At 40.4% G+C, this 18484-nt stretch overlaps 1 protein-coding gene across 4 annotated transcripts in view; it reads right to left on the reverse strand.

The window, feature by feature from the left end:
* Positions 1-313: 313 nt before the first annotated feature.
* Positions 314-18484, reverse strand: part of ZNF613 (zinc finger protein 613) — a 29540-nt gene continuing 11369 nt past the window's right edge. For 2 of the 4 annotated variants that reach the window (XM_036833431.1, XM_036833432.1), the window contains exons 6-7: positions 12699-16729; positions 5075-5228 (exon numbers count right to left, since the gene is read on the reverse strand). In XM_036833431.1, coding sequence (XP_036689326.1) covers positions 15003-16729 — 1727 coding nt within the window. In that variant the 3' untranslated portion in view covers positions 5075-5228; positions 12699-15002. Of the gene's footprint in view, positions 2076-4692; positions 4789-5056; positions 5229-12274; positions 16730-18484 lie in introns of those variants that run through there. The other 2 variants (XM_036833433.1, XM_036833430.1) reach the window with 2 other exon arrangements.

Consider the following 18484-nt stretch of genomic DNA (forward strand, 5'->3'; position numbering starts at 1 on the left):
AGCCCAAATGCAAAACCTGCTACATCCTGGGCAGCACTGGACCGCCTTCTGTCACTACAGATTAGTCTGCGTTCTTTTCATAAAATTAGTGTTTGTGCTGGCTTCTTTCACATAGCACGACTGTTTTGAAATTCATCATTTTTTAAAAATATATTTATATATTTATTTATTTGGTTGCGGCTCACAGGCTCCTTAGTTGCGGCAGGCGGGCTCCTTAGTTGTGGCATGCGAACTCTTAGTTGTGGCATGCATGTGGGATCTAGTCCCCTGACCAGGGATGGAACCCGGGCCCCGTGTATTGGGAAGGCGGAGTCTTATCCACTGTGCCACCAGGGAAGTCCTGAAATTCATCATTTTTAAAGTATCAATAGTTCGTTCCTTTTTTGTTGCTTTAGTATTCATTGTTGGATATTCCAAAATTTAATCATTCACCACTTGGTGGACCTTTGCATTGTTTCCAGTTTTTTGGATACTGCCAGTGGAACTTCTATGAACATTCGTGTGCAAAAAATAAAATGACCTCAAAGAACTGGTTTTCCCACAGTCCTATGCATCTTCATCAGGTCACCAAGAAGTCTTTGCCAGCCATTTACAGGGCTGCTACCCATTTCTAGCCCTGCTCCAGCTCATATTCCCTTCCTCCTTTCATCCCAGCCCTGAGCTAGAACGCTCATTCACCCTGGGGAAACAGATCTTGAGAACACAGGCTGTGCACAGATGCAAGGTTCACCTACTTTCTTCAATTACATTCAACCCGATAGGACCTTATAAGTCTCAGAAAGCACCTGATAAAAGTCATATAACGAAAGATCAAAGCAGGAAGTCAGTTTCATTTTCTCTCACTGGACCATCATTACCATGCTGGCCCAGTCTCTCACCTGAGATACTAGAATTGTCCCTGCTTATTTCCTTGACCCATGTGATCTCATCTTCATAGAACAGGCAAGGTGATTCTTGTAAAACGCAAATCAATCATGAAATTTTCCTGTTCTCAATGATCTAATGACTACAGGATTGAATAAATATTAGATGGCCAAGTTTAGGTGCTTAAAAATATTATGTTGAAGTAAATTTACCCGATAATCCAGGGTTTGTGATGGAAATGTAGGACAGCTACTGCATAGCAAATTTCCATTTCTTGTTCTTCAAGCAGGACTCAAGTTTTTTTAGCAGGATATGTTTAATAGATCAAGGGAAAGACTCTGGATAAGAAGAGGGGATAAGAGCCCCGCTCATAAGAGTAAGAAGGAATGAAAAAGATAAGGAAAATTACATGTCTAATTGAGCAGGTCACAGAGGGGATGGAATCTTTGAAGTGATGGTAACTCTCAAAGGTGATAGGCCTGTGAACAAATAAATACAAGGTTTCTTCTTGAGTACCTCCCAAGGGGATCTTACATCTTTTCATCTCCTATACTTTGTTCCAATGTACAATGAAACTGACCTTCAGGATGAAACCATTTCCACAATCTACATATAGAGGGTTTCTCTCCAGTCTGAGTTTTCTGAGGTAAAATGAGACGTGATTCAATGAGGAAGGCTTTGCCACATTTAGCATATACGTAAGGTTTCTCTCTGTATGGATTTTCTGGTGTTCGGTGAGCCTGGACTTTGTGGTATATGCTTTCCCACGTATGCTGCATCCATGGGGGTCTCTCTCCCAGGTGAATTCTCTGATGTTTAGTGAGCCGAGACTTCCTGATAAAGGATTCCCCATATTCACTGCATACATGGGATTTCTCAACTCTGCGATCTCTCTGATGCTTAATGAACTGAGCCTTAGTGCTGCTGAGTTTTCCAATTTCAGGCAATTTTAGTATGAATTTGCTTATGCTTTATAAAGAGAAAGGATCTCCCATCTCCGTTACACTCCACAGGGTTATTTCATAGCTTCTGTTCTGATTTTACTACATTTAAATTTGCAGAATTTCCATGATTTTGCCTTAAAGGAAAATGCTTTGGGGCTAGATGAACAGTATTTTCAAAGGCATGATGTTCACGGCATTGTTCCATCCGATTTAGGCATCTTTGGTTATGCAAGTGTTCCCGCAGTTGATCGTCAACTTGCTTGACTTCTAGAAAAGATGAGAACGTGAATGCTTAGGTGTGGATCAGCTCTTTAGTGTTGGTAGCATGATCTCAGTACAAAAGAATCTTTAATAATGTTCCTTATAATCCTGTGATAAGCCATAATGTAAAAGAATATGAAAAAGAATGCATATACATGTATTACTGAATCACTTTGCTGTACAGCAGAAATTAATACAACATTGTAAATCAACTATACTTCAATAAAATAAAATTTAAAAAGTTCCTTGTTTCTTAGACATTGGGAAAACCACAATACACAAAAATCAAGTTGCAAAAGCAGAAAGTATACAAACAAGTTGAGGTAATTCACAATGAATAAATATAGATCTGGCTGCTTTCTAAATACTGCCTTGCAAAATGTGCAAAGGTACTAAAAAAAAACAAAGTCACTGTTAGAAGAGAAAATAGAGGTGGTAGGAAAACCTGATCCAAAATTACAAGGGCTGGGACCTCCCTGGCAGTCCAGTAGTTAAGACTCTGCGCTCCCAATGCAGGGGGCCAGGGTTCGATCCCTGGTCAGGGAACTACATCCTGCATGCCATAACTAAGAGCCCGCATGCTGCGACTAAAAGATTACGCACTCGGCAATGAAGATCCCATGTGCCACAACTAAGACCTGGCACAGCCAAATAACTATTAAAAAAAAAAAAAATTACAAGGGCTGCTTTCTTTCAGCAAATCCTTGTTAAATGCCTATTATGTACTGGCCATAGTGCTGGTGTTGGGGACACACGAACATATTCTTTCTTCTCACTTGTGTTGACATCGTGGTTAGCAAAAATGAAATAATAAAAAATAAATAAATAAATAAATAAACAATAAATGGATGGATCTAGAGATTATCATATTAAGTGAAGCAAGTCAGAGACAGATATCATATCACTTATATGAGGAATCTAGAAAAATGATACAAATGAACTTATTTACAAAACATAAATAGACTCACAGACATAGAAAACAAACTTATGGTTACCAAAGGGACAAGCCAGGGGAGGGATAAATTAGAAGTTTGGGGTTAACATATACACACTACTATATATAAAATAAACAACAAGGACCTACCATACAGCATAGAGAATTATACTCAGCATCTTGTAATAACCTATATTGGAAAAGAACCTGAAAGAGAATATATATATATGTATATATATATATATAACTGAATCACTTTGCTGAACACTTGAAAGTAACACAACACTGTAAATTAACTATACTTCCATAAATAAATAAATTAATTAAAAAAACAATCAAGCAAAGAAAAAAAGGAAGAAGCTACAAACTATGAGAAGTGGTCTGAAGGAGCAAAGGAGATGGAGAGAGGTGGAGGAAATGAGGATATATGATAGAGTGAGACATGGCTTCCTGATGAGTTCAAATTGTGGGAGAGGGAAAAAAGAAAACAGAACCTCTGGAGAATTCCAGACTGGGGCAAAGAGAAGTCTTAGTCCATTCGAGCTGCTATAACAAAATACCATAGACTGGGTGGCTTATAAAGGACAGAAATTTATTTCTCATGGTTCCAGAGGCTAAGACGTCCATGATCAAGATGCTAGTAGATTTGGTGCCTGGTGAGGGCCTGCTTCCTCATAGACAGCACCTTCTAGCCCTCACCTCACATGGCATAAGGGACAAGAGCTCTCTCTGGGCCCTCATGACCTAATCACCTCTCAAAGGCCCCACCTCCTAATACCATCACCTTGTGGTTAGGGTTTCAACACATGATTAGGGGGGACCCCGATATTTAATCTATAGCAAGAAGCTAAGAAACCATATAAACACACAGAGATCAGGTTATGGTGTGGGTACAGCATTTAACGTGGGGTTAAATGTCAGGAAGGGAAATCACTATTTCCCAACGAAGCAGGAAGATGCACTAGTTAGAAGACTGCTGAATTCAAAGATCATTTTTCTTTTTTTTTTTAAATAAATTTATTTATTTTTGGCTGCAGTGGGTCTTCGTTGCTGTGTGCGGGCTTTCTCTAGTTGAGGCGAGCAGGGGCTACTCTTCATTGCAGTGCGCAGGCCTTTCATTGTGGTGCCTTCTCTTGTTGCTGAGCATGGGCTCTAGGTGCGCGGGCTTCACTAGTTGCGGCCGTGGGCTCAGTAGTTGTGGCACATGGGCTTAGTTGCTCTGTGGCATGTGGGATCTTCCTGGACCAGGGCTCGAACCTGTGTCCCCTGCACTGGCAGGAGGATTCTTAACCACTGCACCACCAGGGAAGTCCCTTCAACGATTTTTGGAGTAAGAGCTGGAAGGTAGAATCTTGTAGCAAAGGAGGTGGAAGAAATAGGCAGAGATGCTGTGACAGAGGACAAAAAAGGAGAAGATGTAAGAAACCTAAGAAGAAAAGTAGGTAAACAACAAAGAAAATCAAGATGTATGTAAAATAAACAGGGACCGCTGGGATCAGATCTCAGAGGAAGAAATGGGGGTCTATTTCCCTTTAAACACCTATGAAGAAAAAGCTCTCATATGGGAGGATAGATACGAGGTGCGGTTGTTTAGACATCCTCAAACACTCTCACAGCCATGGGACTTTCTCTTACTGACTAGAATATGACTTCCCTGGCCGCCCACCTTGCTGGTTATCAGCTACACACCTGAACAGATTCATCTGCGGTTTTCATCTTCTATTGGCCACGGTTCTTCCCCTCGTTCCAACTTGGAGGATGCATCTGGTCTGCAGGCTTCACACCCTGTCCACGGGAAACGACAGAAGACTTAGACACATCAAATTGGGCTGGGATGTCAAGACGGGAGAAAGCTACCTTTGAGGGAAGTTTTCACATCTGCAAAGGAGAGGCTTTTCTCTCAGTAGAGGGAATATTATACACTTGTCTGGAGCCAGAGAAGGATCTGAGAATCTACTCCTTGAGAGCATTGCAGATACTGAAGCATTAAGCAGCTGAGAAAAATGGCCACTGACTGAAGATTCTCTGAGGGACACAGGGGACACGTCCTCACCCACAAGACACCAGGTTGCTATGGTTCTCCAGCATCACAGGATCCGGGTACGGGTCCTTCTGATCGGGGTCCAGGAGCTGCCACTCCTCCCACGTGAACTTCATAGCCATGTCGTCATATATCAGGGATTCCTGTCCCAACATGGTCCTGTTTAATATAAAGTGTTTCCCTTCTATTGATGTAAGGAAGAAGGCATGTAAAGGAAGTTATTTTGTTATTTTCACCAAATAGGTTGCATTAATTCAAGTAGTTTTTTAAAAAACACCTTGTAGTAGAAGGAAAACACTATTGGGATATTCTGTAATTATACATTCATAATTCTATTTATTCAACAAATGAGAAATTTCCATAATGCGTAGCCATTATATCCTCTTGCTAACCAAGAACTATATATACATAATTCTACATATATGTACTTATTTGCCAAACACTATACACATGTGGGTGATATCAAGATTAATAAAACATATTATTACATTCATCAAGGGCCTTCCCTGACTTGGTGGATCAGAATTCACCATGTAGAGACAAGAGATGCCAGAATTACAAGAGATGACATGTTTAATAAATGTGTTTAAAACGTTATAAAGAATAAAGTATTTTAGGGAATTCCCTGGCGGTCCAGTGGTTAGAACGCTGCGTTCTCACTGCTGAGGGCCCAGGTTCTATCCTTTGTTGGGGAACTAAGATCCTGCAAGTTGCACAGCACAGCCAAAAAAAAAAAAAAGTCTACAGAACAGGAAAATATAGGGGGCCTTAAGCCCTACACTTATGAATGCTTTTAAACCTCATTTTCTTCATTTATAAAATAGGGATTAAAATGATCCTTCCCTTGAAAAATAAGAATTAAATAAGAAACCTCTAAACCCCATAGAAATATTGACTGTATATTCATTCAAAAATATTTATGGAACATCTACTGTGTGCCAAGCACTATTCTTGGCCCAGAGATACAACAGTTAATAATAAAGTTAAAATCCTTTTTTTTTTATGTGAACCATTTTTAAAGTCTTCATTGAATTTGTTACAATATTGCTTCTGTTCTTTTATGTTTTGGTTTCTCGGCCCTAGGCATGTGGGATCTTAGCTCCCTGACCAGGGATTGAACCTGTACCCACTGCATTGGAAGGCGAAGTCTTAACCACTGGACCGCCAGGGAAGTCCCAATAATAAAGTCAAAATCCTTGGAAAAAAAAAAAAAGAACAGGAAACTATAAAGAGAAAATTAGGCAGATTTGAGAAAAAAAAGTAAAGAAACATATATGCCTGTGGCATGTGTCCACACAAGTTAAAAGCTTATGTATAGGCCTTGAAGGGATAATTAGTGAACTAGAAATTACCCAAAAGGCAGCACAGAGCTACTGCAGTTAGGGACAATATTCCATAAGACCACAATAATTTGCAAGAGGGGCTCAGAACTCACTGAAAGCTGTTCTGCTGAAAGTGAGGGTTCATTACAGTTAAAGGATACAGGTTAACATCAGCCAAGGGAAGAGGCTTGAAGGGCAGAGCACAGGGAAGTTGCAAACATGGAGCTTCCAGCTGCCCTCCCACAATGGAGTCATGGGCAGTGTGACTTTTTTTTTTCCTTTACTGATTTTTTAATTGAAGTATAGTTGATTTACAATGTTGTGATAGTTTCAGGTGTACAGCAAAGTGATCCAGTTATACATTCATATATATATATTTATATATATATTCTTTTTCAGATTCTTTTCCCTTATAGGTTAACAAAATATTGAGTATAGTTTCCTGTGCTTTACCATAGGCCCTTGTTGGTTATTTATTTTATATGTAGTAGTGAGCATTACTTTCTTGGCATAAATGTGTGACAGCAGGCAGGGAGTACCACCAACCAGGGGAGCTCCCTGAGCCCCGATGTCCAGAGTCTTAACTGGAGCTGGGTCACATCAGCCTGGTAGGACACTCACGTGCTTGACTTCAGTCTCCAGTCCCTGCAGAGGTCCACTGACACCACGGGATGCACAGCCTCCACCTTAAATCACATTGTGGGTGTGGCTTTTCCTTTTTCCCTTGCTGATTTTAGTCTCTATCCTTTCTATAATAAATGTAACCTTGAGGATAACAAGGTTTCTGAGTTCTGTGAGTTCTTCTAGCAAATTATCAAACCTGAGGGGGGTCTTGGGGACCCCCCAAACAAAAGGGAACTTCCTCGTTTGATAAACATATATATATCATTAAATATATTATTAAAAATATACGTAGCAGGATACAAAATTAATGCACAGAAATCTCTTGCATTCCTATACACTAATGATGAAAAATCTGAAAGTGAAATTAAGAAAACACTCCCGTTTACCACTGCAACAAAAAGAATAAAATATCTAGGAATAAACCTACCTAAGGAGACAAAAGACCTGTATGCAGAAAATTATAGGACACTGATGAAAGAAATTAAAGATGATACAAATAGATGGAGAGATATACCATGTTCTTGGATTGGAAGAATCAACATTGTGAAAATGACTCTACTACCCAAAGCAATCTACAGATTCAATGCAATCCCTATCAAACTACCACTGGCATTTTTCACAGAACTAGAACAAAAAATTTCACAATTTGTATGGAGACACAAAAGACCCCGAGTAGCCAAAGCAATCTTGAGAACGAAAAATGGAGCTGGAGGAATCAGGCTCCCTGACTTCAGACTATATTACAAAGCTACAGTAATCAAGACAGTTTGGTACTGGCACAAAAACAGAAATATAGATCAATGGAACAGGATAGAAAGCCCAGAGATAAACCCACGCACATATGGTCACCTTATCTTTGATAAAGGAGGCAAGCATATACAGTGGAGAAAAGACAGCCTCTTCAATAAGTGGTGCTGGGAAAATTGGACAGGTACATGTAGAAGTATGAAATTAGAACACTCCCTGACACCATACACAAAAATAAACTCAAAATGGATTAAAGACCTAAGTGTAAGGCCAGACACTATCAAACTCTTAGAGGAAAACATAGGCAGAACACCCTATGACATAAATCACAGCAAGATCCTTTTTGACCCAGCCCCTAGAGAAATGGAAATAAAAACACAAATAAACAAATGGGACCTAATGAAACTTAAAAGCTTTTGCACAGCAAAGGAAACCATAAACAAGACCAAAAGACAACCCTCAGAATGGGAGAAAATATTTGCAAATGAAGCAACTGACAAAGGATTAATCTCCAAGATTTACAAGCAGCTCATGCAGCTCAATAACAAAAAAACAAACAACCCAATCCAAAAATGGGCAGAAGACCTAAATAGACATTTCTCCAAAGAAGATACACAGATGGCCAACAGACACATGAAAGAATGCTCAACATCATTAATCATTAGAGAAATGCAAATCAAAACTACAATGAGGTATCATCTCACACCAGTCAGAATGGCCATCATCAAAAAATCTAGAAACAATAAATGCTGGAGAGGGTGTGGAGAAAAGGGAACACTCTTGCACTGTTGGTGGGAATGTAAATTGATACAGCCACTATGGAGAACAGTATGGAGGTTCCTTAAAAAACTAAAAATAGAACTACCATATGACCCAGCAATCCCACTACTGGGCATATACCCTGAGAAAACCATAATTCAAAAAGAGTCATGTACCAAAATGTTCATTGCAGCTCTATTTACAATAGCCAGGACATGGAAGCAACCTAAGTGTCCATCATTGGATGAATGGATACAGAAGATGTGGCACATATATACAATGGAATATTACTCAGCCATAAAAAGAAATGAAATGGAGGTATTTGTAATGAGGTGGATGGAGTTAGAGTCTGTCATACAGAGTGAAGTAAGTCAGAAAGAGAAAAAGAAATATAGTATGCTAGCACATATATATGGAATCTAAGAAAAAAAAAAAAAAAGGTCATGAAGAACCTAGTGGCAAGATGGGAATAAAGACACAGACCTACTAGAGAATGGACTTGAGGATATGGGGAGGGGGAGGGGTGAGATGTGACAGGGTGAGAGAGTGTCATGGACATATATACACTACCAAATGTAAAATAGATAGCTAGTGGGAAGCAGCCGCATAGCACAGGGAGATCAGCTCGGTGCTTTGTGACCACCTAGAGGGGTGGGATAGGGAGGGTGGGAGGGAGGGAGATGCAAGAGGGAAGAGATATGGGAACATATGTATATGTATAACTGATTCACTTTGTTATAAAGCAGAAACTAACACACCATTGTAAAGCAATTATACTCCAATAAAGATGTTTAAAAAAAAAAAATCAAGTGAGACTTGCAAATGAATGACTAGAAAAAAAAAAAAAAAAAGAGGGCTTCTTACAAATTCCCATCTTTGAGGCTCTGTTTCCATGGAACGATTTCTAGTACCAATTTCTGTTTTGATTATCTCTGCAAAAGCTACCCCCAAATATAATATCTTAAAACAACAACAACAACAACAAAAAAATATACTGCCTTTACTTTTTAACAAAATGACCCACTTGACTCATGGATACATTTTAAAGATAAATGACTACATATATATGTACATATATATATATTTAAATGAATAATTGATTATTAACTCAATCTCTAGTCCCGCTCCCTTCCCCATAGTATAAGGGATGGGGTGGAGAGTTCCACGCTTCTAATCATGATTTGGCCTTTCTGGTGACCAGCCCCATTCAGGAGCCCATCCAGGGTCACTTTATTAGAACAAAAGACACTCCTATCACCCAGGAAATTCCAAGGGATTTAACAGCTCTGTGTAAGATGCTCCTATCACCCCCATCACTCAGGAAATTACAAGAGTTTCATGACCTCTGTGTCAGGAACCAGAGGCAGTGACCAAATATATATATTTCTCATTATGTCTCATTAAGGCTTTGGGATTAAATATCTCGCTCAGGAACATACTCTATGTGTTAGAACTACAATCTGCACCCAGGTCTGCCTTTCTCCAAGCACATGACCTTAACAATGGTTGTATTCTCTTACCAGATACCCTCAGAATAAAACTTAGCTCTCCTTGTCACTTCCTTAAAGGAGTTTACTACCCAGAGCTCCCTTGGAGGATAGCCACATAGTCACAGACGCAAAACCTGAACTTCTGAAATCATCCCTTATAACACTGTGGTACATGTGAAACACTTTCTTCCACAAAGATAGAAACACACACAAATTGGTTCAGCCACTGTGGAAAACAGTATGGTGGTTTCTCAAAAAACTAAAAACAGCGGGGAGAGAGGAAGGAATAAGTTAGGAGTTTGAGATTAACAGATACACACTACTACATATAAAACAGATAAACAACAAGGACGTACTGTGTAGCACAGGGAACTATATTCAATATCTTATAATAACCTATAATGGAAAAGTTCCTATATGGAACTGAATCACTTTGCTGTACATCTGAAACTAACACAACATTGTAAATCAACTATACTTCAATTAAAAAAAAAAAGAAACTAATAATAGAACTACCATATGACACAGCAATTTCATTCCTGGGTATATATCTAAAAATTGAACTCACTAATTCAAAGGATACATGTACCCCTATGTTCACAGCAGCATTATTTACAATAGCCAAGATATGGAAGGAAACTAAGTGTCCATCAACAGATGAATGGATAAAGAAGATCTGGTGTATATATATATGATAGAATACTACTCAGCCATAAAAAAGAATGAAATTTTGCCATTTGCAAAAACATGGATGGACTTTGAGGGTGTTATGCTAAGTGAAATAAGTCAGAGAAAGACAAATACTGTATATCACTTATATGTGGAATCTAAGAAATAAAACTAGTGAATATAACAAAAAAGCAGCAGACTCACAGATACAGAGATCAAACTAGCAGTTACCAGTGGGGAGAGGGAAGTGGGGAGGGGCAAGATAGGGGTAGGGGATTAAGAGGTACAAACTACTATGTATAAAATAAATAAGCTACAAGGATATATTGTATAACACAGGGAATAGAGCTAATATTTTATAATAACTATAAATGGAGTTGACCTTTAAAAACTGTGAATCACTATGCTGCACACTTGAAACTTACATAATACTGTTCATCAACTATATCTCAATTAAAAAAATTTTTTAAAAGATAGAAACACATAAACCTCAGGCTCCACGCTTGCTCCAAGAGCATCAGATCTGAGGCTAGCACTTCCACGGCTTTCTACAGCCCAAACCCTGGAGCCTGGGTGAAAAATTTCTGGGGTAAGTCACCAACTTCCTGGATCATCTTGATCTCATCTTCCACCAAACATGGCCACAAATCATTCTCTGATGATGAGCTTCTGTGACTTTCCTGCATCCTCCCAGCTCACAGGGGCCCTCACCTCCCACCCTGTATCTCAAAAATCAGGACTTGAGGTTGAGGTCCCAGGACCTTCATATCTGACTCTTTGCAACACCATTAAAGGAAAATGTGCACAGCCCAAATGCAGTGCTACTCAGGGGCAGAAATGAGTGAATGAAGCTTCTTAGCGGCATCCAGGGTATATTCCTTCAAAAGTCAACTCTTCCAACGAGCATCCATGGTCCTCCACTGAGGAAGGAACAGCTGAAGAGCTTCTACTACATTTTTCAGCCTAAAGCATTTTCCATACAATGGAATCTCTCCTCTTGCCTATAATGGCTATTTCTTATCTTTGTCCCCAAGGGAGCAACTACTTTTACAGAAAATACATGTGTTTGTGTGTATAGTGTCTGTGTATGTATATATGTATTTCCCTAAAGAAGGACTCACTTGAAGGACTGAAGAGAAAGTAACCTTCATTGTCTGTCCCAGTGGCCCAGGGATCCTGGGCCTCCAAAGCTCCAGCTTCTCAACATAGACACACGTGGGCCTCCCCAGGTACTGACCATAGGACCCTTTGTTAACTGTCAAACCTGGAAAAGACACTACCATTTACTGACGACCAGACAGCTCCATCAGTTAGCCCAATATAAACTTGAATGGCATTCACTGACAAATACCACTGTTACGGGTTTAACTGTGTTCACCCCAAATCCATATGTTAAAGTCATAACCTCCAGTACCTCAGAATGTGACTGTATTTGGAGATAAGGTCTTCAAAGAGGTAATTAAGTTTAAGTGAAGTTATTACGGTGGGTCCTAATCCAATATAACTGGTATAATGTGAAGACACGGGGAGAAGATGGCCATCTACAAGCTGAGGAGAGACCTTGGAAGAAATCAACCCTGCTGACACTGTGATCTCAGACTTCCAGCCTCCAGAACTGTGAGAAAAAAATGTCTGCGGTACTTTGTTATGACAGCCCCAGCCAACTAACACAACCACCCCCGACCCCAGTTCTCCATCATTGGGACACACAAGGTAGAGCAACCCACTAAGACTCCAAACCCTGATGTTGGAACTCTCATTTGACGGACACGTACAACTGCATACAATAGGTGGTTGCCTGTACTAAGGAGAAAGGAATTAGCCTTCAAATGTATACAAATGTTTGCCTAAAATACACAAAGATGGAGCATTGAAGAGTGCTAAATAAATGATACGGTGACTGTTTGGCAAACAGCACACTTAATAACTGTTAGCTATAGTTTTTATGAATGCGAGGGGTAGAGCAGTAGAGGATAGACGCTGGTATGGCCTTCTTAAAGAGGGCGACCAGGAATTCCCTATCCCATTAACGTTTTCATTTACCTGGAATGCCAACCTCTGAAAGGTGAGTTCAGTACCTCGTCCTCAGGACAGGCCTGGGCAGCCCATTCGGGAACCCAGATGGACGACTTCACTGGGAAAGACGCCGTGACTGCAATGATAGGATGTGCAATTCACAAGAAGTGGAAGGGAGCTGTACTCCGAGTTGAAGAAGTATCCATTTCTGATGCTTTGCTGAGGAGCATCTGTCCTGAATCCATCCTGTGAAAGGCCACTACTTTGCATGTTTTGTTCACCAGCGTATCCTGTGTCTACAATAGTGCCGATGCTCAGAAATATATTTGTTGTGGTGAGTTACTCACACACCCAGAGTTTGGAAATTCAATTATGGGGCAGCCACTCCATGGCAAACTTCCACTTTTTTTTTTTTCTTCCTTATAAGCAGGACTCACTGTTTTTAAGCTGGATACATCATTATCGGATCAAGGGAAAGAACCCTAGGAATAGAAATAGAGGACAAGGGCCCCAGTCCCAGGAGAGAAGGAATGATGAGGCTATATCACATCTCAATTCGTTGAGTTACAGAGGAGCTTAGATCTTTGAAATGGCGGCAACTCTAAAAGGTGATAAGCCTGTGGACAAATGTAAGGCTTGTTCTCCAAAACATTCAAAGGGATCTCACCATCACCTGTCTCACGTACCATCCTCCATTTTAATTAATTTTATTTTTTTGGCCGTGCCACATGGCTTGTGGGATCTTAGTTCCCCGACCAGGGATCAAACCTGGGCCACCACAGTTGAAACTGCCAATTCCTAAACACTGGGACCGCCAGGGAACTCCCCAGTCCTCCATTTTTAGTGATGTTATTTTCTTCCATTAATTGGGCTTATTCTATGGATCCTAGTCCTTCTTTGATCTGCCCTTTTTATAGTCTGACAGGAGCCTCTATTCAAGAAACAAATGTTTCTTGGAATAATACTGAGCCTGAGAATTGCTTGCCAGTAGCTCCTTTCCTTCAGTGACAAAAATAATTTTGATTGGTTAGTCCATGAGGTCATTTATTCACCTTCATTCATTTTTCAAATCTACATATAATTCATTTTCTATTTTGCTATGTGCTGGGGAATATACAATTATCTATATACTGTCAAGGAATTTATAATCTAGGTGGATGTGAAAATTTTTAAAAAGTATCCATACCTTTTTCTATGTAAAATTAAGTAAATCCTTTCCCCTTCCCCCTCTGATACGTCCCTTAAACAGGAAATTATCAGGATACTTTGTTCCTTATACTATATGTCCTTTTCAACTAATGTAGGTGTACACATCCTTTGATTATCTTTGCCAGAGGGTAAAATTGCTATAGGCATGAAACCTAGCTTAAAAAAATTTCCAGCTCAAAGGTGGCAAGGACTGTGTTAAGTTCATCACTGACATCATCTGTAGGTCCTAGGACAGGCCCAGGTCAAGGAAACAGTTGTTAAAGTTTTTCTGAGTGGTGTGTGTACAGGATGGGAACTATCTTCTAGGGCAAGAGCTTGGCTGATAGATTATTCATGAATTTTGAGCTTTGTTCCTCCAGGTGAGATTTATAAAGTTAAGCATATCCAAACATGCTATGTTACATTATCAGATTAAATGTATTCAGTTTCCTTCTGAAGGACTTTTGGTAGACTGAAATAACAAACTGAATAAATTTAAAACTGAAGAAACCCAAGAGTTAACCATATAATGATCCTGGGTGGGAAAAGAAGACCCATGTCCCCCAAATGAGGGGGGTGAACTGCATTATAACTTTAATCAATGATGTGCAACACAGACACCCTCCTTTGATTTAAAGCGTCACTGACGTATCAACTAGGCATTTGATTCAAGGTATACCGTCCTAAAATGTACACTATGTGTATAATCTTATATATGATTGTTAGGATTGTGACAGAAGTCTCTAAAAGATTCACTTTCACAGGGCTTATTTGCTTCATGCATTTTGATATTTTGCCAAAGACATTCCATAGTTGGTGTGTTCAGTTTTATTTCTACACGATTTCCCCTGCCAACCGATGAGGCAGAATGTACCACTGACAACCCTGCCACAGTTACTGCCTTCAAAGGTCCAACAGTTTCTCTCCTGTGTAAACTCTCTGATACCAACTGAAGTCTTATTTCTGGGGAAGGACTTTTCCACGGTCATTACATTTCTACCAACTATGTCCTCACTGACAGTATGTGACCTATGAAGCCCTGATAGGGTCTATCTTTCCACAAAAGTCTTTCTCAGCCTCTGTGTTTATACTGTTTGTCTCAGTATACACTCGCCAGCCACAGGATGACCTAGAAGGTTTTATTCAAGGGTTTTCTGCCTTCACTGTATCACAGTTTATTTCTGTGTGTTTTCTGTGATGTAAAATATGATGTAATTGATCACTGAAGGTGCTACCACACTCACTGCATTCATTAGGTTTTTCTTCTGTGCAAATGCTATTATCTGCTGACACTGCACCTGTGGCACCTGGCTGTCCCACAAGGGCTACTACATTCCTATCTGCTAGGAACCCATCATTGTGGAATGGAGTCTGAGCTGCCACAGAAGGTGTGTGCACGCTCACCACATTAACAGGGCTTTTCCCCTGTACGATATCACTCGAACGTGATGAGCTGGGACTCTCTGAGAAAGGATTTTCCAACTTGACTGAATCTCCACGTTTCTCTCTTGCATGCAGCATCCCCTTGTGGTACACGAGGCATGACAAGTGGGAGAAGGCTTTCCCACAGTCAGTGCATCCATAGGGTCTCTCTCCTGTATGAGTTCTCCGATGTCTATTAAGGCACGACTTATCCCTGAAGGCTTTCCCACAGTCACTGCACGTGTAGGGTTTCTCTCCTGTGTGAATTCTCTGATGGTTAATGAGGCCAGACTTGTGTGAACACGATTTTCCACATTCAGTACATACAAAGGGAGTCTTTCCAGTGTGAAATCTCTGATGTGAGATGAGGCATGTTTTCTGGCTGAAGCCTTTCCCACATTCAGTGCATACATAGGGTTTCTCTCCAGTGTGAGTTCGTTGATGTATGAGGAGATTGCCCTTCTGGATGAAGCCTTTTCCACATTCATTGCACATATAGGGTTTCTCTCCAGTGTGAGTTCGCTGATGTACAATGAGATTGCCCTTCTGAATGAAGCCTTTTCCACAATCACTGCATATATATGACTTCTCTCCTGTATGAGTTTTCTGGTGTGCATTAAGCTGTGATTTCCAGCGGAAGGCTTTGTCACATTCGGTGCATTCATATGGTTTTTCTCCCGTATGAGTTCTCTGATGTTCGATGAGCCGGGACTTCCTGGAGAATGCTTTGTCACACAGACTGCACCCATGAGGTTTCTCTCCTGTATGAACTCTCTGATGATTAATGAGCCGAGACTTCTTGATGAAGCCTTTTCCACATTCCTCGCATACGTAGGGTTTTTCTCCTGTATGAGTTTTCTGATGAATAAGCAGCCGTGATTTCTTGGGGAAGGCTTTGTCACATTCAGTGCATGTATACCGTTTCTCTCCTATATGGGTTTTCTGGTGTTCAGTGAGCCTGGACTTTCTGGAGTAGGCTTTCCCACATATACTGCATCCATGAGGTTTTTCTCCTGTGTGCACTCTCTGATGATCAATGAGGCGGGACTTCTTGATGAAAGCTTTCCCACATTCAGTGCATAAGTGGGGTTTATTTATCTTTTGAGTTCCTAGATGCTTAATGAACTGTGAATTTGTGTTCATAGAACTTCCACATTCAGTAAATTTCATTTCACTATGAAATTGCTCATGCTTTGCATGGAGGAAGGATTCCCCATCTCCAAGAGGGTTCTTTACTTCATAGCTCCTGTTCTGGTTGACTAAACTTAAATTTGATTTCAGTGTTTTCCCATGAAAGTCCAACATATGATTTTGCCTTAAAGGAAAGTTACTTTTGCTCTGATGAACAATGTTTCCAAGTGCATTATGTTCGTGACATCGTTCCATTCTTTTTGGACATCTTTGATTTTGCAAGTCCTCCTGCAGAAGACAGTCATCTTTCCTCATTTCTAGGAAAGAAGAGAAGAATGAATCTTCCCATAGCTTGGTACAGAGTGAAACTACTTAACAAACGCCTTTGTGTAGGCTGGCTCTTTATGGACAACACTATGACTTCAGTTTAAAGAAACTCCAGGGCTTCCCTGGTGGCGCAGTGGTTAAGAATCCGCCTGCCAATGCAGGGGACACAGCTTCGAGCACTAGTCCGGGAAGATCCCACATGCCGTGGAGCAACTAAGCCCGTGTGCCACAACTACTGATCCTGCACACTAGAGCCCAAGAGCCACAACTACTGAGCCTGCACTCTAGAGCCCGTGAGCCACAACTACTGAGCCCATGTGCCACAACTACTGAGCCTGCACTCTAGAGCCCATGCTCTGCAACAAGAGAAGCCACTGCAAGGAGAAGCCCGCACACCCCAACGAAGAGTAGCCCCTGCTCATCACAACTAGAGAAAGCCCGCGTGAAGCAACAAAGACCCAGTGCAGCCAAAAATAAATAAATAAAATAAATTAATTAAAAAAAAATAGAAAAGCATTAAAAAAATATATCTAAAGAAACTCCAAGTAGAAAAGGGAACCCTCCTACACCGTTGGTGCGAATGTAAATTGGTGCAGCCACCCTGGAAAACAGTATGGAGGTTCCTTAAAATAGAGTTGCCATATGCTCCAGCAATCCCACTCCCAGGCATATATCCAGACAAAACTATAATTCAAAAAGATATATGCGGGGCTTCCCTGGTGGCGCAGTGGTTGAGAATCTGCCTGCCAATGCAGGGGACACTGGTTCGAGCCCTGGTCTGGGAGGATCCCACATGCCGCGGAGCAACAAAGCCTGTGCGCCACAACTGCTGAGCCTGCGCGTCTGGAGCCTGTGCTCCGCAACAAGGGAGGCCACGACAGTGAGAGGCCTGCACACCGCGATGAAGAGTGGCCCCCGCTTGCCGCAACTGGAGGGGGCCCTCGTGCAGAAACGAAGACTCAACATAGCAATCAATCAATCAATCAATAAATCTAAAAAAAAAAAAAAAGATATATGCACCCCGTGTTCATAGCAGCACTGTTCAGAATAGCCAAGACATGGAAACAACCTAAATGTCCATTGACAGATGAATGAACAAACAAGATGTGGTACATGTATACAATGGAATACTACTCAGCCATAAAAAGGAATGAAATAATGCTATTTGCAGCAACATGGATGGACCTAGAGATTATCATAATAAGTGAAGTAAGTCAGAAAGAGAAAGACAAATACCATATGATACCACTTATATGTGGAATCTAAAATATGACACAAATGAACTTATCTATGAAACAGAAACAGACTCACAGACATAGAGAACAGACTTGTGGTTGCCAAAAGGGAGGCGGGTGGCAGAGGGATGGACTGGGAGTTTGGGATTAGCAGATGCAAACTATTATATATAGGATGGATAAACAACAAGGTCCTATTGTATGGCACAGGGAAGTATATTCAGTATCCTGTTATAAACCATAATGGAAAAGAATATGAAAAAGAATGTGTGTGTATATATATATATATATATATATATATGTATAACTGAATCACTTTGCTGTACAGCAGAAATTAACACAACAGTGTAAATCAACTATACTTCAAGTAAAAAAAAAGAAAGAAAGAAACTCCAATATATGTTTGTTATCACTTGGACAAGGGTAAAGTACAATAATGTAAACAAAGAAAATAAAAGGTAAAAACAGGGCATAAACGAGGTTAGAGCATTCAAAATGAGCAAATAGAGA

This window comes from Balaenoptera musculus, chromosome 19, assembly GCF_009873245.2.
Source record: "Balaenoptera musculus isolate JJ_BM4_2016_0621 chromosome 19, mBalMus1.pri.v3, whole genome shotgun sequence".
Taxonomy (NCBI): Eukaryota; Metazoa; Chordata; class Mammalia; order Artiodactyla; family Balaenopteridae; genus Balaenoptera; species Balaenoptera musculus.